Below are 26,811 nucleotides of genomic sequence, written 5' to 3'. Positions count from 1 at the left end.
CGAGTGCACAGAGCAGCCTCCACAGCCGAGAGCCAAACTGACGAGTATATATTCATTTAGCTTCATCACTGTGATTAATATTCCTAATGCACGATCTGCTCCTGTGCTGCTCTCGTTCTCTCCTCTCCTTCGAAAACCTAAAATCATCTTTTCTCTTCTTCCTTTGTTTCGACAAAAAAAAAAGGAAGCAGTCAGCGTTTCCGTCTGACGACATGTAACAGGGAGGTTTCTCACAGAGCAGCCTCGCCAGGCAGCAGCCGCAGTAACGGTTAACAGGATTAGACATGGCTTACATAAACCTCTCCCATGGCAACAGTGCACCGGCGCCAGGAGAAGGCAGAGAGAGGAGCCGTCACCGGAGAACCTCCTCGCTGGTGTGGTCAGCTGCGTGTCAGCTCACTGTGAGGCTCCGTGGTCACGCCATGTGTTTCCTGTGCAGGGGAAATGTGTGCGTTTAATCAGGCCGGGCCCTAAAAGCTCGTTTATGTGCATCTGGATATTTCAACCTAAAGTCTAAATTGTGCAGCCCTGTGTGTGTTTGTGTATCTTCTCTGGAGTCTGTGTGTGTCTGTTTGTGTGCGACAGAGACTCGTGTTGTGACAGTTTGGCAGCGACGCCTAAAGCTGTGTCCTGTCGGATACGCGAGTTCTTTACGACGCCTCACTTCCCAGAATCCTTCAGGAGACACACTGCCCAGCTCGGTGCCCCCCCCCCCCCCTTCCACTTCGGGGTTTGACGTCCCGGCTTCACGCTGAATAAATTATTTGTACTTTACAAATCCTAATAGATTTAATTTCTGCTTTCGCATAATTGTCCCGATCAATTATTCATATAGTATCACTCCGACTGTGAAAGACGGCTGGTCCGGGCTCAGCTGGTCTGGGATCAGCTGGTCCGGGCTCAGCTGGGATCAGCTGGTCTGGGATCAGCTGCAGCCGGATGGAGGTAATCACTGAAAAGCTGCAATCAGGTATCAGCAACTCAACAGCAGCGCTATCGTCCAATCAGCTGCAGGCCCGGGCCAAATGAGAATCGACCCCGGACTCCGCCCTCCTCTGAGTCCCGGACTCCACGCAGCTCTCAGCGTAATGAGCTGGACTCTTGTTTGGGTTTGTGTGGAACTGGGATCTGAAGACGGCCCAGCAGAGTGGTACTGGTCAGTGAAACACGGTTCTCAGGACAGAACTCAATAGTAAATAGAAATCCAACACACCAGAGATTGGGGCTGTTTTCCCTTCCCATAGTTGAAAAGGATCATTCCTCCAGCAGCGTTGAAACCAGAACCACGTGGATGACCGAACACTGAGGTGCCGTCTGTGGTGCTGATCCTAAACCAGCTGCTTCACCTCCCTCTGCCCCCACAACACGGGGCAATAACATGAACCAATCACATATCATCCTCCTTCTGTTTTTTCATCCAGCTCAATCCTGGAGAAAGCCTGAGGGAAGCCCCCCCCCCTCCAGGCCACCCTCACTTCCTTCCAAACATCCGTCTCACACCCTGCTGCTGACTGGGCTGTTCTGTGACGGGCCTTCATCTCCGCTAATGTAGCTACCCATGTAGGTTAAAGACCCCCTCGTGGTGGACAAACACCGCGGTGCCAGGGGAGACATCTCAAGGTGAACACGGTGTTCAGATCACAGGCAACAGTAAATAGGACAAGAACAACAACGTCCCGGAGACATTTCAGCCGTGGTGGATTCGCTGAGCGGCACGGGACAAAGAAAACATTCAAACACGATATCACCAAGATGATTGTCTGTGGGCACCGTCTCCATTTCATCTCCCCGTCCTGTCAGCTGTGCTTAGGAATCTGCCGACCTCCTAATTCCCTTAACGAGCCATGAAGTCAATAGGAAGACAGCAGGGCCTCACTCAGTCTGATTATATGCATTTATCAGCTATCACAGCCTTTGAGCGCCGGCTGCCGAGACTCCGTGGTAGCATGAGGAGAAGTGACAGTCCAGCTCCATCCAGTTCATCTGCAAAGCACCACTCAGCAGTGTGATATCGGGATAGAGGCAATTTGCAGCGGCGAGGATAACGATGACAGGAAATAACCATGAAACCGGGGGGGGGGCGTACAGTAGAGAGCGAACGTCTTCCTGTTTATCACAGAACATGCATTCCAGAGGGTTTGAGGGACGGCCGAGCAGAAGAGCGCAGTCCTTCACACATTTCAAGCCCTTCACGAGAAAACGCTGTAATCCCAGCAATTACTGATCAGCAGGGAGACACAGGGATCTGTCTGCCCCGAGCTGCAGCCGACCTTCTGGGCTGTGGAGATGGAAACCTACAATCGGACTCTGTGTTCCCTGCAGGACTTGGTGCGGAGGCCGAGTCGCTGTGAAACAAACCGAGTGCAGAGCTTTTGTTTGTCGAGGCCACATCGGTGTTTCTCCAGTAAACCATGCACGTGTATGAGTCATTTCATTTGGGTCGTCCAAGTTGTGATGATCTGAAATTGTCCTTTAACGTCTTCACCTCCAATCTGCTGAAGTTCTGCAAATACAAACAAAAGCGAGTCCCAATTGATCAGCTGTCCTAAGAGAGTGTGGATCCACTTCCCCGTCAATAGCGTCATCATCTCCACTTCCCTCCTGTCGTCCCTTCTCCCCTGGGGTCCAACAGAGAAAGGTTGGAAGTCGCTTGGAGTGTGTGTGTGTGTGTGTGTGTGTGTGTGTGTGTGTGTGAGTCGGGGGGGGAGGGGAGTAGCTGTAGCTGGATAACTGAGTTTCTCTTGGCAGCGGGCCCCTGAAGTGTCACCGCTCATAGAGCTCCTCTCTAAGCGCATCCAAGTGCTTCCCTGTCCCTGCACATAATCTGCTCCTGCTAAAGATGAACCTGTCACCTGCTGCAAGAGGAGAACCTCCACCTGCACCTGCTGCAAGAGGAGAACCTCCACCTGCACCTGCTGCAATGAGAACAGTCACCAGTGGAGACGTGGACTGAAACCCGGTGACGCCCGGTGAGAAGGCCGAGTCGGGTGGAGATCACAGAACGTGCCGTGTCATTGAGAATTACCGATCAAAGCACATTCACCTAATAGAGTGAATCATTGATCACAGGCCACACGGGTCACCTCTGTCTCTGCACTGCTTTCTCCTGGATTAGATGAGATGAAGAGCCACGTCTCTGATACGTGGACATGTTGTCATCATTATGTATTACTGTGTGTTGTGTATGGAGCACTGCACCTGCCACTCAGCCTGAATGTCCAGGGATGTGGTTCAGAGTTTTAGATCTTTCAGGGAAAAGACAAGTTGCATAAAAGGTCTTTGCAAAAACCTTCTGGTTCTGGGAACACAATGACTGAAATGCAAATTCTGAAAGCTAATTTACAGGTTTGCACGTGCGGCGGAGAGAAGCAAGAACAGTAAGAGGGCGAAGAAAGTGAACCTGAGGAAAAGAGCAGCAGAGAAATAAAGAGTCAAAATGGAGGAGAAAGTAGAAAAGGAGGGAACGCGTGGGGGAGTGAGTGAATGATGAGGTGTGTGATGGGATCTAATCTGCTGTCTGCTCAGGACAGTGCACGCTCTGTGCACTGCATGAGAATGGGACGCTGGTGCAGGAAACTCATCTCTGCACCTCCGCCTGTCTCCTGCAGGTGGATGTCACATCTCCACGGCCGCTCGGGTTCCAGCCCGGACCTCTGGGACGTCACCTGGAAACTCCAGAGGTGAGTCTGCTTCTATTCGAATGCATCATCCAGCTCCGGTTCCCTAAATCATCACGAATCATCACAAAGAGGTGGTTTCCTGTCTTTGTGCTAAGCTAAGTTAGCAGCCCTCAGTGGTAGGGGACATGATCCTCCAGTCCTGCAGACACGAGGACAGTTCACACAAACAAGGCGTTTATTTAAAATCATGGAAAACATTCAAACATTACCTGAAATCAGATTCTTGATCCATAAAGTGGACGTTTTCCAAAGAGGATCAATCTGATCCGGGGGCAGTTTTCTCTCTCACTTCACTTTTCCCCCGGTTGTCCCCTCAGACCGATAGACGCTGTGACAGGCCAGTCAATAGAAGTCAGCAGTGATTATGCAAGTTGCTTATGTCTAATGAGAAAGGTCAGCGCATTGCCAAGAGCCCGGGACACACGCCCAGTCTCCCACTGAGATGCACAGTACACGCAGACTCCTCCGTCAGCTGCAGGAGGTGAAGGGAGGAGGAACCTGTGGTACTCTGGTTTCTACCGGGTGCCTCTGTGGAGCAGGAGGCAGTTCAGTGTCATCAATAAAAAGGAAAACACACGGTCTGCTCTGCGTTTCTGGGCCCATTTGCTTTCTGGTGGCACATTTGTCTTCTACCTGCAGACACGTAGCCGGGCGCTCTGTCCTCGTGAGACGTCCCAGCCTCTGTAGCCGGGGACACCACACAGGACACACTAGAGCTGCTTCCACACACTGACCTCAGATCCTTCACATTTGGAGGAGCCTCCATCATTTTCTGCCCCGGGACTTTCTTCCTATGGCCTCGTTTGTTTGTTAGTTAGCAGTATTACTCTCAGGAGGCAGGATGGAACTCACTGAGGTTTAGTCCGGTTCCAGGACTTTGACCTTTTCTGATCTTTCCTTGAATCTCAGGGAAGAGATTCATGTTTTTGTTTTGAAACATTGACCCAGAAGTTGAGAATCTCTGGTGCGTTGATGTTACACAACCAGCAGAAGATGTTTGGGACAAATCATCAGTTGTGTTGTTGTTTTTTCTGCCTTGAGATGATGATGTTTGTAGAGCTTTTCACAAAGACACTCTACTTGTGTTACCTGCTGTTCACTTGAACTGGTTCCCAGTATGTGGCAGTTTTCACCCATTCATCCATTCATCAATAAGTGAATATGTTTTATAGATCCAACGCCACATGATGCAGTTCATTCAGAAACACGACACACACACTGAATGCATACGTAAACATGAGGATACAGCAGATTCCTGTGTATATTCTGATATATTATATTATATTATATTACATTACATTCCCAGTTCTTTTCCATATGGCCAAACAATTCTCTGGTACACCCCCCCACCCCCCACCCCCGGCCCACTCCACCTCAGGCTAATCTAGCTCTGGTTGACGGAGCAGCATCCTCGCTCATTGCTTTGATGTGTTGTGATTGTGTTGGTGTGTGGGGTGGTGGGTGGTGGGTGGTGGGAGGGGTTGGGGATGATGATGATGGTGGTGGTGTAATGTGGGGTGGGGGGGTGCGGGGGGGGGGGTGTAGCAGAGAAAAGCGTTCTGCAGTGAAAATGTGCTCCCACTGAAGCGTAGAGAGACTGCAGCAGAGTGAACGAGCCTGTGCACCACCTGCAGTCGTGTGTGTGTCTGTGTGTGTCTCTGTGTGTGTGTGTGTGTGTGTGTGAGGGAAATAATCACCCAGGACACAATGATTCAACACCCCTCCTCTCCTCCTCTGCCACCCTCTCTCCTTTCTCCTCCCTCCTTCTCTCCCTTCGACCCAATTCTCCACAATCATCTCACCCTGCGCCTGCCTTGGATCAGCCGCGCACCGTGACGGCTGCTGCGTGTGAGTGTGTGTGTGTGTTTGTGTGTGTGCACTGCGCATGCTGCTGTGTGTGTGTGTTCAATATTCTCAAACACCCTCTCCCCTCCTGCCTTTCCTCCTCCTCCTCCTCCTCCTCCTCCTCCTCCTCCTCCTCTTTCTCCTGCGATTCGCTGCCGTCCCTTTTTTTTGGTCATTCGTCTCCTTATGTCTCTCATCCGTCCATTTTGACTCGTCCATTCACTCTCAGTCGTCAGTGATCCCTACTTGATGCGCACTTTCCTCCCCAGCATCTTCTCCTCTCTCCTCCGCAACACAAGCACCGGCTGAACACACTCTGTCCGTCTCTCTGTCCTTCTGTTCCTCTGTTTCCTCCCTCTCTCTCTTTCTCTTTCAGCAGTTCTGTTCCCAGTCATTTCTCCCTTTCTCTCTCTCTCTCTCCCCCCCCCCCTCCTCCTCACTCTTTCGCTCCCCTCCTCCCACACTGGCTGAGTGAGTGCTGCAGCATCAGTGCATGTGTGTGTTGGAGAGAGCGACACACACAGAAAGAGAGCGAGAGAGAGAGGAGTGTGTGGAGCACCGGGGATGCTGAGCCTAGAGGGGGGGCTTCTTCTGCCTGTGGATGTATGAGCCAGGACAACGTCTTTTCTTTGCTTTTCTTTTCCTGCAGGCGAGTGTCCATGTGCATGAGTGTGCGTGAACGTGTCAGCATGCACCGTGTGTGTGTCTGTGTGTAACAGTGTCGTCGATCAGCGACAGGCTCTTTGCATTATGCAGCCGACGGTGCTCATCACACTTTGAGGACTGACTCATCTCGCTGTGGAGAAGACGGGGGGAGCCAGAGACAGACGGATGGGAAGACAGGAGGACAGTTTCAGGCTCTTGATGCTCCGGGACCCTCTGGACCTTCCAAGGGTCTAGTCCATTTGGGGGACGCCACCAGCCGCCCCCCCCCCCTTGCAAATCCACAAACTGGAATTGCAGACACACAGGTAGCCCCCCTAAAAAAAACTGAAGGAAAATAAATCCCCAGTCGTTTCCATTCTTCTCTTTCCGGGGACAAAGACAAGAGGGTCCACTGTCCCTGCTGGGTCGGGGGGGCGGGGGGGCTTTGCAGGATCCTAAATCAGAGCCGAGGTGGTGGTGGGTGGGGGGGGGGTTAAGAGGCTGGCAGACGAGACGGGACAGACGCAGGCATGGCTCGCCTCAACTGGTGCCTGGCTGCCGTCATCAGCTGGGGCAAGTTCCTCTTCGCCTGCTTCTTCCCGCTGCGGGGGGCCAAGCGAGACAAGGTAAGACCTCCACGGAGGGAGGGGGGAGGGAGGAGGGAGGGAAGGAGGAGGAGGAGGAGGAGGAGGATGGGGGAGGCATGGATGACTTCTGCACATGTCATCTTTCATGTGTCACCTCAGCCCGGGCAGGTGACTTTCTTTCACAATAATCAAGCACATCTGGATTCCTCATCCTGCATGACATTTCCATCTGGAGGGGCCTGGTGCTCCATCATGCCACTCAGCAGCCGGCTTCACCTCAACCACCACATGACGTAGCTGTGAAAACGCCACGGACCCCAGGCTCTGGAGGGCTGCTCGCTGTCCCTCTTAGTTGCTGGTTCAAGGTCAGTGTTACATCTCCAAGTGGTCTCCGGGCGGCCGCTCTACATAGAGGCGCCGGGGAACCAAGGGGAGCAGATTTTTGGGGTTTTGCCACCTGGAGCAAAGTGTCTGTTTCTCCCGGTACATCGGGTCACCTTGCTTTCACAACTGCAGAATTGTGATGCACCATTATTTTTGGGGGGTTTTGCGTATCCCCAGGAAGGAGCTCTGCCTCTCGGTCCGCCCCCTTGCTGGTGCACGCCATGCGATTTGATCTGGTGGGCTTTTCCTCCCTGCTTCATATCTCCGCTGGTCGTATGGCACATGTGTGTGAGTAGGAAAGGCCAATCGGAGTTCAGGGGATGGTGTCAGCCGAACGCAGGTTCTCCTTCCTTTGTCTGGTTCCCCGGAGCCGACGTTAATACCAAAACCTGCACTGCAATCTTCTCCCTTTTTGCTTTTCCCTTGCAGATAATCAATCATGTGTAACAACTCCTGCTCGTCTCAATGGCAGCGCTCACTGGGACACGCTCCAACATGCGCACCTACATGCAGGGACGGAGCCGGGGGAGATGCTCTGGTGAACGGTGACGGGTGGGATCATTTTTTGGAGGCGATTTTCTATTTTGTTATAAATGACACATGCGTCTCTCGAGCAAAGCACTGGTCCTGAGGCTGGAGAACCAATCAGTGTAATGCACTGCGTCCTCTTCAGATTCCCTCTCAAAGTCCAAACACCTCCCAGGACTTGACATGTGTCGTCATGTTCTATATTCACATCCTCAACTTTGGCTAATTCCACCGATCCAAGTGGAAACCCGCGGGTTGCGGCGCTCTAGCTCGGGCGGCGTTGGCGTAATGAAGTCTGGTGACGATGGGGATTGAGCTGATGGTGACGCCGAAGCGTGCACTGCTGCAGCCGCCCGTCTGTTTGAGCCCCGACACCCCCCCACCAGCAGCAGCACCACCAGCAGCAGCAGCAGCAGCAGCCCCCTCCCACCCGCCCCACTGCCGCAGCTCCTTATCTCCACAACCACGCTCGTTCCCGCCACACTCCCCCCTGTCGCACTCGCTTGTGTGTGTGTGTGTTACTGTGCCTGTTCGTTCCTCTACACACACACACACACACTTGTTATACCGCACATCCCCTTGACCCTAAACAATGAATCCTCATTTCCTTCATTCACGCAGCCTTTGCTTCCAGCTCTTTTCTCCTCGTCTCCTGTTGTGTGAGATTTCCTCTCTCAGCGGCGCTCGCTCAAATCGATGAATTCTCTTGCACCATTTTTCAAACTGCCCCCGGCCTCATTATTCAGGCGAGGGGCTCGTCTCCCTCCCTGGACCGGTACACTCAGCTCGGCTCATGTTCCTGCAGCCCCACAACAGAAGAGACGTCCACGTTCAAGTCCCCAGAAGATTTCCACTTGTTTTTAGAGTAAATCGTTGATTTGAGGTATTTTCCAGTTTCTTTTTCTCGATGAATCTCTTGAATCCACGTTGTTTCCAGAATATCGTTGAAAAGTTGGTTTCCATGAGAAAACAGTGAATAAATTGGTGCCGCAGCTGGAAGTCATTGATCGTCAGCTCTTTGTGAAACGTGTGAACTCTGTGAAAACACGATTCTCCCTTTTCACCTCGGGTTTAAACATGAAATCAAACTTTCAAAGTTTGTTCAGTGACGTCAGCAAGTTCAGAAACGTTTGTGCCTGCGGGCGTGATTCTTGAGTCGCCGGCGGGCCACGTGAGCGGCGGGGGGGTGAAAGTGGAGAGAGGTTCGATTCCGTGTGTCTTCCCTCTGAGGTGTTCAGTTTCCATGGCAACGGGGCTCACGCGGCAGTCCCCGTACGACGGTCGAGTTACTATAGGAAGAGATGTACTGGGAGAGAGAGAGAGGGGGGGGATAGAGAGAGAGAGAGTGAGAGAGAGAGGGGGGGATAGAGAGAGGCAGAGAGAGAGGGGGAGAGAGGGAGAGGGGGATAGAGAGAGGTAGAGAGAGAGGGAGAGAGACAGGGTCGAGTTACTATAGGAAGAGATGCACTGGGAGAGAGAGAGAGAGAGAGAGAGAGAGAGAGACAGGGTCGAGTTACTACAGGAAGAGATGTACTGGGAGAGAGAGAGAGAGAGAGAGAGAGAGAGACAGGGTCGAGTTACTATAGGAAGAGATGTACTGGGGGAGAGAGAGGGGGGGATAGAGAGAGAGAGAGGCAGAGAGAGAGGGGGAGAGAGGGAGAGGGGGATAGAGAGAGGTAGAGAGAGAGGGAGAGGTAGAGAGAGAGGAGAGGTAGAGAGAGAGAGGGAGGATAGAGAGGCAGAGAAGAGGTAGAGAGAGAGGGGGGATAGAGAGAGAGGTAGAGAGAGGAGAGGTAGAGAGAGAGAGGCAGAGATAGAGAGAGAGGGAGAGGAGAGGTAAAGAGAGAGAGAGAGGCAGAGAGAGAGAGAGAGAGGGAGAGGAGAGGGAGAGAGAGGTAGAGAGAGGGAGAGAGAGAGAGGCAGAGGAGAGAGAGGAGAGGTAGAGAGAGAGAGAGAGGCAGAGAGAGAGAGAGAGAGGGAGAGGTGAGGTAGAGAGAGAGAGAGGGAGAGGTGAGGTAGAGAGAGAGAGAGAGGGGGAGAGGCAGAGCAGTGATGATGTGTTTTCTCTGTGTGTGTTACTATGGTGATGCTATTGTGGTACTATGGAGCTTCCTCTCCTCTCTCTTCCTCTCTTGTCCTCTCTCCTCCTCTCGTCCTCTCGTCCTCTCTCCTCCTCTCTTGTCCTCTCTCCTCCTCTCTCCTCCTCTCTTGTCCTCTCTCCTCCTCTCTTGTCCTCTCTTGTCCTCTCTCCTCCTCTCGTCCTCTCTCCTCCTCTCTCATCCTCAAATCCTGTCTCCTTGTCTTTTGAAATGTTCTTCCTTTGCGCTGAATCTTCTCCTCTTCACTTCCTGTGTTTCCTTTCCTTGTGTCCTCTCATCTTCACTCTCCTCCTCTCTTTTCCTTCCCTCTTCTCTCCTCTCCACTTCCCATGTTTCCTTACCTTCCCTTCCTTTCTCTCTCTCCTCATTTCTTCGAGTGTCTCCTTCCTTTACTTCCCTTTCTTTTCCTTGCTCTCTCTTCTGTTCCTTTCCTCATGTCCTCTTGTCTCCTATCTCCTTCTCTCTCCCCTGTTCCTTTTCTTTCTTTAATCATTCCTCATCTCTCATTTCCTTCTCCTCATTGTTCCCCCTTCTTTTTCTTTTCCTTTATCTTGTGTCCTTCCCTCATGTCTCCTCCTCTCTTGCTTCCTTTTTGTCTCAGAATCCCCTCGTCTCTTTGTGTCTCCTCGCCTCATGTTTCCTTCCTCTTGCCTCCTTTTCATTAAATCCTCCTCCTCACCCTTAGTTCCCTCTCTTCTTCTCTCCTCCCTGTATTTGATGTTTACTTCCCTCCCCATTTATTAAACTAATGTCTCCTCGGGCAGTAAATTCCCATCAGGCATTGCTGCGGACAGCCCAAAGAGAAGAGGCTGATGGGAAACCTGTCCGCTGAATGGCTCCTTATTCTCTCGCTCCAGATTGCCTCTCCAGCATATGCATGAAAACCTCATTCATTGCTCGTTGTATTCATCAAACGCTCTGATAGGCTCTCGTGCTGAGAGGTGTCGGCCGTGGCGAGCGGCGAGCAGGTTCCGTCCCCGCAGCGTCTGATTGGTTCAGGGTTTTCTGGGCCGGCGTGCAGCTTGATGGATGTTTTGTTATTTTAGCATTAAAGCTTTAATGTGATGGATTCTCCAGCGACAGAGGAGGAGACGGAGGAATACTCCATCTCTTCCTCTCTTCTCTTCCTCTGCCACTTCTTATCTTTTCCTCTCATCTTCTCTTCCTCTCCTCTTTTCATCCCCTCTCTCCTATTTCTCTTCTCTTTTCTCCTCTCATTTCCTGCTCCTCTTCCCCTCCTTCTTCCTGTTCATAGCCTCTCCTCTCTTCACTTATTTCCCCTTCCTCTTCCTCTTCCTCTCCTCTTCCTCCTCCCTTCCTCTAGTCTCATCTCCTCCCGTGCTTCCTCTCCTCTTCCTCCTCCCTTCCTCCTGTTTCCTCTCCTCTGCTGCAGCTGTTGCTCCTTGTGTGCGTTTGTCGCAACGTGCACATGTGCATAAAAACCTTTGATTATCTTTAGCATGTTGCCAATAGCCTGAGCGTCCTGTGATCCCCTCTGCATGGGTGTGTGTCTCTCAGTGTGTGTGTGTGTGTGTGTGTGTGTGTTTTCACTGAGCTCCGGCATGCTGCATTGGGAATTAGGGAATAAGAACCTGACCTCACTGTGCAAAAATGTTGTACTGAGAAAACACACCACTCCCAATAGCAGCTCTGAAATCAATGCTTTTTGCAGGTAGTGAAGTATCACTTAGACGGCTCCTCTGGCTGCACCGCACAGAAAAAGACAACAACCCGAGCTGCGTGCGTGAACTGTGTGTGTGTGTGTGTGTGTGTGTGTCGCCCATGTGCACCACAATCTGCAGTGGGTGTTGGACGGTGGGTTGGAGGCCACTAGAGGCTGCTAGCAACCCAGTTTAGAGCAGCCGGCTGCAGGGAAACACAAACACACACAAATCCATTTAAAAACCAGTTCAGTGAACATGGCTGCTGCCGCACAACCAGTAACATCCTGCTATGTGTGCACACCCTGCTGTTTGCTGACATTAGGTAAATACCGTGCACACACACACACAGACACACACAGATTATGTGTCGGCTTGGCCTATGGACGGAGGTAACAGTTTCAGTGGAAGTGATGGAGTGCAGCAGGGATCAATAGAGGGTGTTTTCTCAAAATGAATTGGCTCTTAGCCCTTTATGGATCTGACTGTGGAGTGATGTAATGTGTCTGCACAGCTGATATTATGTTGATTCAGTGCTGTGCGTGATATGGATGTACACACGCATGGAGCCATCCCTCACACATGCATGTTCCCTGTGTGCACGCGCAGGGAACACGGGAAGATGCAACACACAGAGGCCAGACTGATCCTGTGTCAGTTTTCAGCCCGATTGTAACTTTAGTGTTTGTTATTGGCTCTGAGTGACAGTGATGGAAACATGACACCCCTGACATTGTGCTGCTCGTTGTGGTGCGTTGAATAGCCGTGAATGTTTGTGTATGTGCAGCCGCGAGGTGAGCGCCTCAGTTGTGACCTTTCACCTCCAGTGTGACGGTTATGATTCACAGATTTCCCCTGATTCCTCAGATATTAATTCATGGATCCTGATGAAGATAATCAGACACATTTAGACGACTGATATCTTCGAGTGAGGGTCATTTGGTGCAGCTTGAATTTATTACTCGTTTTATGGCTTTTCAGAAGAACTTCTATCTGTTTTCCTGCATTAATCTATACGACGTGATGAGTAGGACTCGTGCACAAGCCTCCACATGCTCATTGTTTTCATACGCTGCCGACAACTTCTGCAGCAGGTACCTGTTAGCTCTGCACTGGTTTGTCCGGCCACTCGGCTGCGTCACAGTCCTGCAGATATTTCTCAGGAGCAGAGGAGATCCGGAGGAAGGACGGGGTTGCCGATGAAAAATTTAAGTGACATTAGCGCAGACATGAGCGAGCATGCTTGCAGCGGAGAGGTGGAGGGAAGGAGAGGTGAGGTATGCAACGCGAGGAAGCCAGAGGGGTGGAGGGTGGTCAATGAATGGAGTGTGTGTGAGGGGGAGAAAGGAGGGACTAACAAGGATCATTTGAGGAGAGGGGAGGATTGGAAAGGAGAAAAATAAAGGCCAGGACTCACCTCCCCCCTTTTTCACTTCATGGAATAAAGTTACCGCTCTCTTCAAGAGGAGGGCAGGAGTGAGGGAGTGAACAAAAGTGCAGGAGCAGGAGTGGAGGGCGCAGAGCAAGACAGGGAGGGAGGGAGCTGAGATGAGGGACTGAGAGAGGAAACCAGAGCAGCGATTCCTTCCCCACCCTCCGTGCACCTCGCATGTCTGGCATGGATCCGTGTCGCCGAAGCCTGCGTGGAACCACCGGGAATCTCTGGGAATACTGTGGATTTCTGTCGTGAGGCTGGGAGAGTCCACCGTTTTTTCATTTTTATTTCTTTCCAAAGATGCCCTCCGTGTCTCTGTCTCTGCCCTCCGCTCTGGCAGGAAGGGCCAGGACCTGGGTTTGCCTCTCCTGCATGTTTTGGGTAAGAAACCGGGGATGGATGCGGGAGTGCACGTGAGTCAGTCGCCAGGAGAAGGTCAACGTGGTCCTTTTTCCAAGATTTGAATCTATTCTTTGGTTGAAGCGCTGCCAGCACAAATATTTCATATTTAGATATTAAAAAAGCTTGCATTCTCCAAAATTAAATAAAATATTTATTATAAAGACCATTCACCACTTTTTATATTTGTTACAGCTTAAAAATGACAATTCCATCTCAGTATATTTTTACTTTAGAATAAACCGATGAAACCACTTCATTCTAAGACAATCTGTGAATCAGACACCTCCTCTGTGGTCCGTCCTGTTCTGGTCCCTAAAGGTCAAGTGGTCTCTTCTCCTTCGTCCTCCATGTAGCTGCAGGAGCTCGACTGGCCAACCTACAGTAGCCGGAGCCGCTCTGTGATCCGTGCCAGACTAATCTAGTTGACTGCTCTGTGGCGACTCGCTCCGGCGTGTTCTTACGTCGAGTCCATGCGGCCTCGGCACTCGAGCTATTTCTGGTTTCTCCTGTATAATTTAATCTGCTGCTGGCTTCTCGTCCTTTCCGGGACTGAGTGTCTCAGGAACCGGGGGCTCTCCACGCAGCTTCATGGGGAAGAAGAAGTTGCGTGTGGACTCTGGATCTGACCTGAGAACATGGGGTTTTACTCCTGCTGTTGTGTTCTCGCACCAGGGCCTTTCTTCTGTTAACACGTTTCATTACCTGGGTTTTATGCTCTGAGCTGCAGCGTAACACCATCTCTGTCGGAGAAGAAGGTGGATTCACAGCCTTTCTGTGGTTTAATGTATACACAGTGCGTAATGATGGCACCCAAGTGTTAAATGAAGCATCTGTCCTACTTTCCTGGCGCTCGGAGTGGAGCCATTTAGATGCAAGCGGGGGAAAGAAGGAGGAAGGGAGGAGAAGCTCCCACGCAGTTCATATGCAAGCGGAGGCTTCAGATGGGATTCGTCCACGTCCAACATCATCGATGACAGGGAGACGCTGAGGAGGGACGGGGGGGGGGAGAGTGACGAGTGTGGTGAGGTGTGACATCAGCAGCGAGAGCAGGAGGAGTAACGAGCAGAGTGACGTGCGAGAGGCCCGTTCTGAGAAAGCTCCTCAAATACATGCTATTAATAATTGAGCAGCCCCACGCACAGAGAGAGAGTTCTGGATTAACAAGTCGACAGAAACCGCCACAAACGCAGGAGAGTTCCTGCAGCGCCTGGAGAACACGTCTGTGAGCTCACCACGGCTCGGAGCTCTGCTCAGACGCCAGCAAGGAACAAACAAAGAAACGTTATCTCCACCACGCTCCACCCAGGCGGTGGAGGATCCCCTGTGCTGGTGTTCTCCGGTGCCAGAGCGACACACCTCTGAGGTTCTCCTGCTCCTGTGGAGACGTTCCATCTTCACTGTAGAGCGGCCAGGCTTTTCTGATGGTGTAGAGTTTCAAGGTCTGTTCACGTTGTGGATTAATGACGTGTATAAACAAAGTGGTGGTATAAATAACTTTGTCTTTTTCATTACACATCTTGTTTTGCATTGTTTATTCTGTTTTAGATGATAAAGTTCAAACTTGTGGACGAGCTGGTTCTGCAGCTTGTTAATATTGTTATTTCGCTTCCTCGTGGTTTTCTGTTGGTTTCAGTTGATATTAGTTTTCTGCAGAGTGAAGAATATTTGAGATATATAATAGAAGGACTCTCTTGTTGTGTTGGTGGTGGTGGAGCTGAGATGTACGGTGGATCCATCATGTCTTCAGATGTCTAACAGAGTCTCTTATTGACTGAGGATCCCCTGGGAGCTCTGAAAATCAATCGGCCTTTGATAGGACCGTTACGCTTGTGTGTGTGTGTGTGTGTGTGTGTGTGTGTGTGTGTGTGTGTGTGTGTTTTACCTCTCCATCTGTGAGTGTGTGGCCCGGCGTTTATCAGAATTCCATTTCCCATTGCTAATAAGAACGTTTGTGCTCAGTGTGCCAGGTGATCAGCTTGAGTTGAGTGAGGAGATTAATCCGGTGTGTTTACGGCGGCGTCATCATCAACAAAGTAACCAAACCAGACTCGGAGGATAAAGAACTTTCTCTCTTCTCCAGAATAAAACATGTTTCATATCTGATCTCAGCTGGAGACACAGATCTTTACTTTTTAGACGGATTGAGCTCAACATTGTTTTTAACGTCGTAGAAAGACTAAGTTGAGGTTCGATCCAGATCCTTCGTGATGATATCAGTCCAGATATTTGTGTTGGTGATGATGATGTCCGCCTCCATCTGACATGGAACTGCACTCAGACCCAGATTGGGCTCTCAGCCTCCACAGGGAGCTCATGTCCTCTTCAGCTGCCTCACAGGCTGTCGCTCCGCAGCCACAGATCCCTGCAGCTCTCACAGAGACTCCTCTCCTCTGCCAACTGCTGCATCTGTGCACGCATGTGTGTGTGTGTGTATGTGTGTGCACAGCCGGTGGTACTGTATCTGTGAGAATCAGAGTGTCCCCTGAGTGTGGATAGCCGTCACTCTGGCTAAACAATGCTCCAGTATCTGTGATAAGGTGATTTATACTCGATGTGACCGGACGCCTCCCTGCAGGGCCCCGGGGCCCCCGGCAGCCGGACCGTGACCCAGCTTCAGTGCACTGCTGCTGGGCACCGGGTCTGGATCTCTGCCCTCACAGAGGCCTGCACATAAGGATTCTTTTCATTATTGATTAATCTGTCAATGATTTTTGAATTATAGATCCATTGTTTAGTCTGAACAAAGATATTTAGTCTCGAGCTGTTACCGTGTGCTGTTCTTTATTCTGGACCCAAACTGACCAGAGCTCATTAGCAAACACGGCGTTCAACCTTCATTAGCAGCCGACTAACGATCATAAAAGCAGCCGAGACTTCATGATCGCAGCTCATCGATCTCCGTGTCTCTGCGTCCGCATCGGGTATCGAACCAATCGCTCGCTCCCGCAAACACTGCAGCGGCCGCGACCCTCACGTCCACATGCCTCCAGCTGGACCTGATGCACACACGCAGCCTCACGTGCACACACGCAGCCTCACGTGCACACACGCAGCCTCAGCGTGCTGATGCTCGGAGGAGGAATCCACTACCATCTGGCTCTGGGCCTACGGTGTCCGACCTCGGGGATCCGATGTATTCAGAGCCATAAATAAAACATCCTGGCCTGGTGTGCGTGTCCTTGTACACGATCCATACTCCCACGACGTGTGGACGTAGAGACGGACAGTGTGTGTTCTTCTGATTTCTACCTCCACAGGCTTTACTCTCCCTTCTGCCAATCACTGATGTGCACATAATCACAGTGCAGGAGGCCCCTGGAGGGCTGGACCCAGAATAATGACTCTCCTGGAAAGAGATCTCACTCTTCCCTCTGATTCTCACATCTCCTGTAAAAATAAATCACAGAGTGGAAGTTTGGATTCGTTAATCTGCAGGATCTCTGGAGGCGTCTGATCGATTCATGCCGAGCGACGCTGGTGTGTTTTCATCTCCACCCTCTTGCCCACTGACCTCAGCCACCCGGCTCATATCAGCTGGTTGATGACCATCTGTGTGTTTGAGATTCACGGAGAGTTCAAGAGCAGAGGACGAGTTTACAGCGAGGTGAAATAAGTCTGATCCTGTGTGCATTATGGAAATGTAGGATCCAGATTGTGACCTGGACTAGAAGCTGAAGTAGTTGTCCTAGCTTTCCTTCAGGCGGCATTAGAGTTTGAGAAAACGTGCACATTGGAAGAGGTTTGTTCAAATCTCTGTTGCAGTGACGTGAGAACGAGGGTCTCGACCAAAGAGGAGAAAGTTCCCTGAGCAGAGCAGACAGGGCGTCGGGCTCGTGGTCCACCTCGCTGCCACATGGAAACCCAGAAACACACAGAATATTACAAATATCACGTTGTGGTTCTCGTTTCACTTCTTTTTGTGTTTCTCGTTTGGTTCCCTCTCCCTCCCTCTGTCCCACAAAGGCGCTCATTGTTCCTGACAGAATTTCAATTTGGTGGAAATTGAAAGCAGGTGTGGCTCCGCGTTTCCATCCCGGGGCCGGGGGCCGGACCGGGGGGGGGGACTGCACGACTTCTCTCTCTCCCTGGTCTATGGCTCTCCGGGGGGGCGGCTCCTCACGCTCCACTTCACTGAGTCACGCCGTCCAGTGTCGGGGCCGCGTGGTCTTTCCCCGGTGACTCGTTCGCTCCCTCTCTTCATCAGCCAGGTCTTTACCTTCTCCTCGGATTCCTCTGCTTTCAGATGCACAATCATTTCAGGAGGTGAAAGAATAATAGAAAACAGAAGATATCATCTTTCTGCTAAATCTCCACAGGCCTGTATTTACTGAGCCCGCTGCTGCACATCAGGCATCAAATCACATGGTTACTGTACGCCTCTACTGTACCGAGCCCCTCGTTGTGTTTCCAGACTCATGCAGAAAGACTTTCCTCGGACTAAACGGAGCCACATGTGGAGGTTCTCGTTAGAGGAGACATGTCGCCGGGACTTTGTGTTGATGTGAGTGTTCCAGTGCAGATTGGATCGCCCGGGCCCCGATGCAGACGCACACAAATGTATATGTTTGTCGTCTGGACAGGAAGTTCAGACGACAAACACGTTGTGGATATTTGTTTACGTGTGTGTCGCTTTTCTCTTGGCAGTCAAACATGCTGTAGGTCACGTGACATGCAAATTCAACTGTGGGTAGAAAAGAGTGAGGACTGTTACAGCGTTTACATTTGATAAAATTGTGTTTATAGCTGGAACCGTGTGCTCAGGTATTTGTGTGTAAACGTCTTCGGTGGACACACGCGTGACTGGACTTTGCTTTAGGTTCATTTGTATGTGTCAGGTATGATTTGAGTGCAGGCGTCATGTCGGAGCAGAAGGACGGAGCAGTGCCTTTGAGAGAGTCGTCCCCTCCTCCCCTCCCCTCCTGCTCCCACATCTTGGCTCTAAGTGGGGTTGCGGTCGAGGTAGCGTAGTGATGCTTTTCATTAGCTAAGTGCAACTGGGGGAGAGGAGCACAGAGCCTTGATTTACTGGGCCTCCTGTCTATATGACTGAACGCACACAGACACACACTCACTCAAAGAAACACCTCTCCTCTTCCTCCAGCCCCGGCTCTTAGTCTGCACACTCCATCCCTTCATCCCAGCCTGCTTTCTCCATTCCCTTCCCCTCTGCTGCTGTCCTCCTCTTTCTGTCTCTCTACATAAAGCTCCTTCCATTTCCTCTCCCTGCCGTCTCCTGGGACTTTCCCTCTGACACGACACGGAGGACGGCCTCTTTCTGGTCTTGTGGACGACTGCCGCACAAACGTTGAAATTTCACTTTGTTAGTTTGCCCTAATGGAAGAAAGACGTTCGCAAATCATCTGCACGATTGTAAATTGTCTGATTTGACAGCTAATAACAGGTGATATATATATTTTACTAAATGTGCCTTAATAGAAACTGAAACAGGGTTCTTTTCAACATCCTAAACCAAAAGTTTTCCAGAAAGTGAGATCGAGAGAGAAAGTAGTTCTTCAACCCGTTTCCCTCTGGTCGACGTCCAGCAACCGTTTACACTCCTGGTGTGTGTCTGTGTGTGTCTGTGTGTGTGTCCACTGGTGGTTGTATGTTTTTTTTGGTCCCACCTCATTCATCATTGTTTGACAGGACACGTTGACCCAAGCTGCCGTGGCGGCCAGGTAACCATGGTGCTCTGCCTGTGACACAGCTGGCGGCTTGTGATTGGTTCACCCGGCGGCTTTGTGCCAGGTCATGTTTAACATGGAGACTGTGGAGCGGCCCCAAGATGCTTCTATCTTATAAACCAAGCTCACGCTGCAAAAAAAGTTCTTTAACTTTGAGGTTTTAATATTAACTTCACGTCAGAGACTTTTATTTAGTTGTTTCCTCTGGGGACAGGAGGGACTGTCCCTCCTGGTCCTTTGTTATTCGTCCCTCTCAGCTTTCCTCCAGCGCCCATGATGGATCATCTCACTCTAATGAGTGTGAAGCTCGGCTGCTGGTTCATCCAGCAGCAAACTGGAAGCTGGTTAATGAGCAGCGTGTGTTTACAGGACGTCTCAGCAGCTCGTGTGGACACCACCTGTTGGAAACCGACCCAGTGTCCGTCCACGTGCAGCCAAGGTCGGACACCACTCCTCCCAGCAGCTCCCACAGCCAGCGGGTCACACTGCGACAAAAACCATTAAGATTTAGGGAGATAGGAGAGCGAGGAAAAAACGCTGAGAAATACAGTTCGGAAAAAAGCTTTGAGCCAAATGAACTGCGGCACAGAGAGAGAGAGAGGGAGAGGGAGAGGGAGAGGGAGAGAGGGAGGGAGAGGGAGAGGGAGAGAGAGAGAGAGAGAGAGAGGGAGAGGGAGAGGGAGAGAGAGAGAGAGAGGGAGGGAGAGGGAGAGAGAGAGAGGGAGGGAGAGGGAGAGGGAGAGGGAGAGGGAGAGAGAGAGAGAGAGAGAGGGAGAGAGAGAGAGGGAGAGGGAGAGAGAGGAATAAAGCTTTGAGCCAAATGAACTGCGGCACAGAGAGGGAGAGAGAGAGAGAGGGAGGGAGAGAGAGAGAGGGGGGAGGGAGGGAGGGAGAGAGAGGAATAAAGGAGCAGAAGATGGATGGCACAAGTTTACTCTCTCTTTCACCAGTTGGTTGGATATGCTGAGTTGCATTGTGGGAAGTGGAGGAACCAGGCGTCACGTGCTCCATGGTCTCCACTGATTGGTTTGTAGACCACCTCTTCTCAGGAACCTTCTCACCTGATGTTTGGGTTCGGACTGAGCTGAGGAGCTGTAGAGGAACGTCCCTGGACGAGAGCCACTCCCTGATTCATTTGTCCGGTAGCTTCGGTGACAGGTGAAACAAGGTGACCATTAAACCAGCAGCAGTGACCAGCAGGAGATCTACGGCCCAGCGGAGCCCGGCCCAGTCCGGCCCAGCTGCACAAACACACAGAGGAAATGACATCATCACTGTGACTCACTGGGCAGCGTGTTCAGATGGACGGAGGGTGGAGAAAGAGACGAGGGGGGGGGGGCTCTCCGTCGCCGGCTTGTTTAAAAGAGCAGCACGTCCTGAAGTCGTCATGTGTCCTTGGTGTGGTCGTTTCGTTTTGACGAGTTCGACCTTCACGTTGTGAAAAGAAACATTTCAACAGCCTCCTGCGACCTCATGGAACCTGATCTCAACCAGGGAGAAGGTTCTGTCTCCAGCTGCGTTCGAGTCCAGGAACCTTCTCATGAAACCTCGGTGACCCACTAACAACAAGCTGCATTGTGTTGGCTCCAGGTTCAACAACCACATCAACGCTGAGTCACCTTCTGATGGAAACCTCAGGGAGAAGCTCCGTCATGGAACTCATCTCTCTGAGGTCTGGAGGGACCTGTCCTCCTGCAGCATGAGCAGCACATCATCTGCAAAGCCACCTTCATCCTCGTCACCGCCACCATCATCATCATCATCATCATCATCTCTGTGCCTTTCACACAGATGATCATGCTCAGTTTGGAGCTGCTGTCCTCAGGCTGCTCGGGAAAATGTTCCAGCAAACCCCTTTCCACCAGCCCCCCCATCCCCCAACTCATGCATACAGTACACTCACACACACACACACACACACACACACACACACACTCGCATGCATGTATCATTCCTCGAGTTTTTGAGGTTGTTGGCTGCTCTGAGGCGTCTTTCTCCTCTTCATCTTTAATTAGTGGTTTAATTAGAGAACTTCAAAGTGAAAACATCCTGTGCTGGTGGGCGGACCATGTGTGTGTGTGTGTGTGTGTGTGTGTGTGTGTGTGTGTGTGTGTGTGTGTGTGTGTGTGTGTGCGCGTGCGTGCGTGTGTGTGTGTGTGTGTGTGTGTGCATGCAGCTGCAATATTTCACACCAAGCAGTGTCAGTTTAAGTGTGTGATTGTGCAAATGAATGTCTTGATGATGATGTGTGGTGGAAGAACATGATGTTTACATTTGAAGACAAAGCCTCTATCGATTGATAAATAAATAAATGTGTTCTTAACACTTTTGAGAAAGCATAAGTTAAAGACTTTATAATTTACTGACATAAGAAGTCAGAAAGTAGGAGAACAATCAGCTGTTTTATTCAACAAACTGTTTAGGTCCTAGAAATATTCAATATGTAGAGATTTAAAATGGAAAACATGAATTTTGTACTGGAAAGTACTTAAACACACAGTTCTTTATAAGTTATAAGAAATAATAATTAAGGTCCTGAATGTCTTGTTGGCTCTTTAAGGAGGAGAATTGTTCATCTTGTCACATCTGGAGATGAAAAATGTGAAATCAAACGCCATCGAAGGCCGAGATCAGATCTCCATGTGCAGCCGCAGACGAATAAATCATCCCTGATCTGTGACTGTGTTTCTATTGGCCGTCAACTCAACTGACTCACCCCTCTCTCTCTCTCTCTCTCTTCCCCTCTTCCCCCCTCTCTCTCCCTCTTCCTTCCTCTTCCTCGCTCAGCCCGACGAGCTGGAGGGCGTCCACACACACACCTTCAAGCTGAAGCCATTCAAGAAGGCCAAGAGCTGTGATATATGCAAGCAAGCCATCACCAAGGAGGGCCTCATCTGCAAAGGTGAGTGTCTGGGACGTGGAACCCGAGACACCGGGGAGATCAGACCGGTGATTTGTGGCCAGACGGAGGCCGGGGGAAATTCCAGAGCTGGAAGTTCATTCATAAATATATTTCCTCCTGAAGGAATGAACGAGAACAACGGTTGACAAAAGGAAATTTACAGCAGGAGTTCAGGAATGAGATGTGTGTTGATTCACCTGCAGGAAACTGGGAACTCTTCCACAGCTGCTCAAGGGTTCGCTTACCATTTCAAGAGCTTTTTAAATATTAGACCTAATGTTGAAATTCACTTTTAGGTTTTTGCAAGAATAATTTTGTATGAAAAGCTTTAGAGTTGTTGGTTTGCCTCCATAGTCTAAGTCTTCTCATCTCACTCTAGGAAAGAAGGAATCATACGTTTTTGCTCCTTTAATCTGTTGTTTAAAGTCTGAAAACTATTTATCAGGGTTTTTTCCGACATAAATTCTGTAAAATGTCTGTAAAATAGTGTCTGGATATTTTCAGGATCAGCAGGAGACAAAATAAAGATGATGAGGGATTTAACAGAACAATCCAAAATCTTGAAATACATATTCTACATCCTCTCGAATGTGTGTTAAATTGTGTATCGGCGGTTTCAGCTTTAGTTCCCCCCCCACCCCCCCAGGTATAAGCCCTGGCCTCCCCCCTCATTCTCTCTCTCACACGTTTCTGAGTCTAATATTAGACAAAGCAAAGGTTTTATTGTTGCTCCAAGAGAAAGTCGTGTGGAACTGAGCAGTAGATGACTCCTGGCCATGAGCCTCACTGTTCCTCTCTTTCCTTTTCTCTCTCTCTCTCTCCATCCCTCCCTCTTTCCTTCTGATCTACAAACGCAGCGTCCTGAGCTGACAGAGCGGCGGATGTGGGGCTTTGGCGGAGGATTTGCTGTTAAAATTAGCATGGTCGCTGCTGCTGCTGCTGCTGCTGCATTAGCCTAGATAAGAGGGAGAAGAGGGGAGAGAGGGGTGAGGGATGGAGGGAGGCAGAATAAAGAGAGATAAATCAGGGTTTTAGGGGGAGAGAAACGTAAGAGACAAAGAGAGGAGAGAGCAGCGCTGGAGAATTACATTCCCATTCATTCGGCAGCATTAAAATGTAAATGTTAAAGTCCTCCAGTTAAAAAACTCCAAAACTCTACTGACAGTGTGTCGTGCTGTTAAACTGGAGCAAAACATCTGGACACATGTTCATCGGAGCATCCTTCATGGTTCCCAGGAAGAGCTGCTGCGATGCTGGGGCAGCTTGTGGCCAGTAAAACCGAACCATGAACAAAGTCATGCAGAACCACCACCAGGCCCAGAAGCTGTGTATTCTATTCTATATATCTATGTGAAATTATAATTATTTAAATAAAAGAAGGATCCCTTTTAGTCAGTTAATATAAAGAGATTCAAAAAAGCTTAGAGGATTTGTCACTTTCACAGTATTTATTTTACGAGTTGAAGAATGTCCCAGAGCTCAGGTTCATCTTTCAAATCTAAACTCTGGAAATCAGAATCTCTGCAGCATTAATGTCTCAGCATCTCAGGATAATTTCCACCTGATCCCTTCATCACCATTACACAGGGTTATACTTAATTAACCACAGTCTCCCTCTCGTTAAGACCACCGGGGCAGTTTTTTAACTCCGGATTCCACACTTCAGTGACTTGTTTCACACACACACACCTGGGGCCCACCCAGGCAGAGAGCAAGGCAGCAGGTGAGCTGGGTCGTGGAGTCGTACCTGCACCACTGCCTCTCGCTCTGTGGGTTTCCTGTGATGATGTTAATAAGTCACTCGTGTAATTTCTCTCTCTGAGTCTTGACTCTTCTACGTGAGTCAGAGTTCGAGTGTGAAGTAGAAATACATGAGTGTTTGCTCTGTGTGGCCACCTGGGGGCAGCACCACAGCATGTTGGGACACTCCTCTTTTCTTTACTTGCAGGATGTTCCTTCTCTCATGCATTGACCTCATGCTGTGTTTGTGTGTTTGTGTTGTGTCTGACGTTGTGTCTGTTTCTTGCAGCGTGCCGGTTGTCCTGCCATAGAAAATGTGAAGTGAAGGTAAGACATCTTTTACTTTTGTATTATTAGTGCATGAGAGTTTGTTCCTTTTCACTTGAGCTGAACACTGAAATGTGTCGTCTGCTTCTTCTGGAATCGAACAGGAATCCTGTCTCGTTAAAACTCAGAGTTTTCTTTTATCATGTGACAAACCCTCAAACTCACAGTTTTATGACTGCAGAACCATTTTCCCTAATCATATTTGTGTTTATGGCGTGAAGCCCTGGTCGGTTTGGCTCGCTCGAACCCGTCATTAGGGTCTCGGGTGATGAAAACTCCAGGTTCAGTCCTGGTGCTCTCAACTCTTCATTCATCTCAGCATGATGCTTCAGCTCACGCTCAGCGGCGTCCAATCAGAACGCTTTCTGGAATATGTCACATCTCACTCAGCGTCCATCTTTATTCATGGCTCCTTCTCGGGGCTAACCTATCCCAGGATTCTTTGCACTTCAGTGGTGAACTGTTTTTCTGGCTCCTCCAGGTGTTTGTACCAGACTCACGTAAACATGAGGAATCAGCTCAGATGTTAAATGATCAAACTCTTCTAATCAGGAAACTGTGCAGCTTCCCTCTGTTAGGTGGCTTCATCCCGAGGATCTCAAACCCTCGGGTCTCACGTTCCACTTCTCCGGCTGCAGTGAAAAAGGGGCGAGTAAATGAAAAGGAAGGAAGGGAGGAGAAGGGCGGAGGGGAAGAGGGCAGCAGGACTATTCTTAGTGGTTTGAGTTGTGACTGCACTGAGGGGAGAAACGTTGAGACGTCTCCCATCCCCTCCCTCTCCTCCCTTCTCCTCCCCTCTCCTCCCCTCTCCTCACCTCGCCCCGACTCTGACTTCCTCTCCCACTTTCCCCCCAAAAAACATCCGTTAAAGCCGTCCACCAGAACAAAACGCTCCATGTTCCCAAAACATCTGAGGGGAGATCAAAAACCTCAAAAACCAGGCAGAGATATTTTGCGGTGAAATAATCGGGAGAAAGACTCATGAGTCATTGGCTGGGCAGGAGGAAGAGGAGGAAGAGGAGGAAGAGGAGGACGAGTGTCTGAGAGGACGGTGGATCAGTGAAAAGAGAAAGAACCTGATTTTATTATTTCCTCGTGGGCTCATCCTGACCAAACATTTACGTTGGCTCCGTCCAATCGACAGCCTCCTGAGTGAAAACAAACAGAGTTGTAAAAGTAGAGAAGTTGTGTCTGTGTGTGGATTCAGGCTCGACTCCTCATCCGACTCCTCATCCGACTCCTCATCCGACTCCTCATCCGTCTCCTCATCCGACTCCTCATCCGACTCCTCATCCGACTCCTCCTCCGACTCCTCATCCGTCTCCTCATCCGACTCCTCATCCGACTCCTCCTCCGACTCCTCATCCGACTCCTCATCCGACTCCTCATCCGACTCCTCATCCAACTCGATGATGGCGTATTTTATACCTCGATAGTTAATTAACGAATTTATTTTGTGGTTTTACTGACACCTGTTGGTGACCAGAGAAACTGCAACAACCTGAGAGAGAAATGACCTTTTCAAACGATATAATCTCACTGTTCACAGAACAATAACAGAAACACGTTCATTTCACTTATCGCACCTTGGAAGACACTTCCCCACGTCCCTCTAATCTTCAGATCTTGTGGTCGGTGTTTCCTTCCTCGGCCTCGTTCGGCTTCACTGTGAGAACCCGTGACCACGTGCGCTTCCATCATCAACGTCCAGAAGACAAACGTCCTGTGATGTGGTTTTGACGAGGAGCGGCTCATCGTCTCTGGCTGCTCTTCGTCTTCTGTTGTCCTTTCCGTCTCTGTGTGGACGAGTTGTTATTGGAGCCCAGAGGACGCTGGAGCTTGGCGATGGACGCGTCCTCGTCCCGCGGCGTGCAGGAGACAGACTCCGGCGACCTCGCTGAGCTTGTTGTGGGTGTCTGTGTTGCGGCGGAGGCTTGTCGGGACGGGGGTGTTGTGGCTGCGACTGGAATCTGGCCGGACACCCAAGCTGTGGTTTGGAGACAGAGGCGTCTCTGTTCCACGTCCCTCTGCTCGTACCTGACTCCAGGCTGCGGCTTCTCCCCGGCCTTTTCAGGCATGCTGGGAAAATTTGGGGGTAATAAATCAGACAAGGAAGAATCTGTATTTGAACTTTGAATCTCTCAGATGCAGAAACCAGACTGTTTATCGAGAACAGGTCCAAATCAAATCTGATCTCATGGCTGATGTTTACCTAAGTTTCGAGCTGAGATCATTTTATCATGTTGTGGTAGAAAAGATAAATGCGTGAACAATAGTTAGCGGCACTTCCTCCTCTTCGGAGGCGGGTGATCAACGAAAGGTTTGAGTTTGAGTCTCTCACTGTAGACAGCTGCGTCATGTCTGTGAGTAAAAATACTTATAAAAGCAAAACAACATGTTTAAAGTGGCTCGTAGCTCATTAGAGCCGAAGGGAACGAAACAGACCGGAGTGTTTCGGCTTCGATGAAAAACAAAATGTACTCTTTGTGTTTGTTTACTCAAAATGAGAGATAAAGTTGTTGAGGAGGTAGAACGCCACTGGAAGCTGACATGTCCTCGGTTTATTTGAGGTGGAGCAGGGGGCGGAGATGTGGTCTCCTGTGATTGGCTCACAGCGTGCCCGTCCGGCTGTGATTGGCTGCCGGTGAGAATGAGCTGCTGCTGCCGACTGAAGCATGTACATGTGCGTTCATCACCATCCTGCTGCTTCACGGGTGAACTCCTCTGGGCTCGACCCGCCGCCCGGATCACGGAGTCAGCCTGGCACCGCTGCATCAGAACTATGCAAACAGATCCACCCAATCACAGAGCATCAGTCTCCATGTCTGTGCGCTGGCGTGGAAACAAGCCCTCATTATTCCTCATGATTTATCCCCGCCATGACTTGGAGGA

General features: G+C 50.3%; 1 protein-coding gene across 9 annotated transcripts in view; it reads left to right on the top strand.

The window, feature by feature from the left end:
- Positions 1-6,677: 6,677 nt before the first annotated feature.
- The window catches only part of tns1a (tensin 1a), a 56,293-nt gene continuing 36,159 nt past the window's right edge, over positions 6,678-26,811 (top strand). For all 9 annotated transcript variants that reach the window (XM_062380845.1, XM_062380844.1, XM_062380836.1 and 6 more), the window contains exons 1-3: positions 6,678-6,796; positions 21,738-21,852; positions 23,882-23,919. In XM_062380845.1, the coding sequence (XP_062236829.1) occupies positions 6,701-6,796; positions 21,738-21,852; positions 23,882-23,919 (249 nt within the window). In that variant the 5' untranslated portion in view covers positions 6,678-6,700. The remainder of the gene's footprint in view (positions 6,797-21,737; positions 21,853-23,881; positions 23,920-26,811) is intronic.

This window comes from Platichthys flesus, chromosome 22 (genome assembly GCF_949316205.1).
Source record: "Platichthys flesus chromosome 22, fPlaFle2.1, whole genome shotgun sequence".
Classification (NCBI taxonomy): Eukaryota; Metazoa; Chordata; class Actinopteri; order Pleuronectiformes; family Pleuronectidae; genus Platichthys; species Platichthys flesus.
This window is presented reverse-complemented; position numbering and strand designations above follow the sequence as displayed.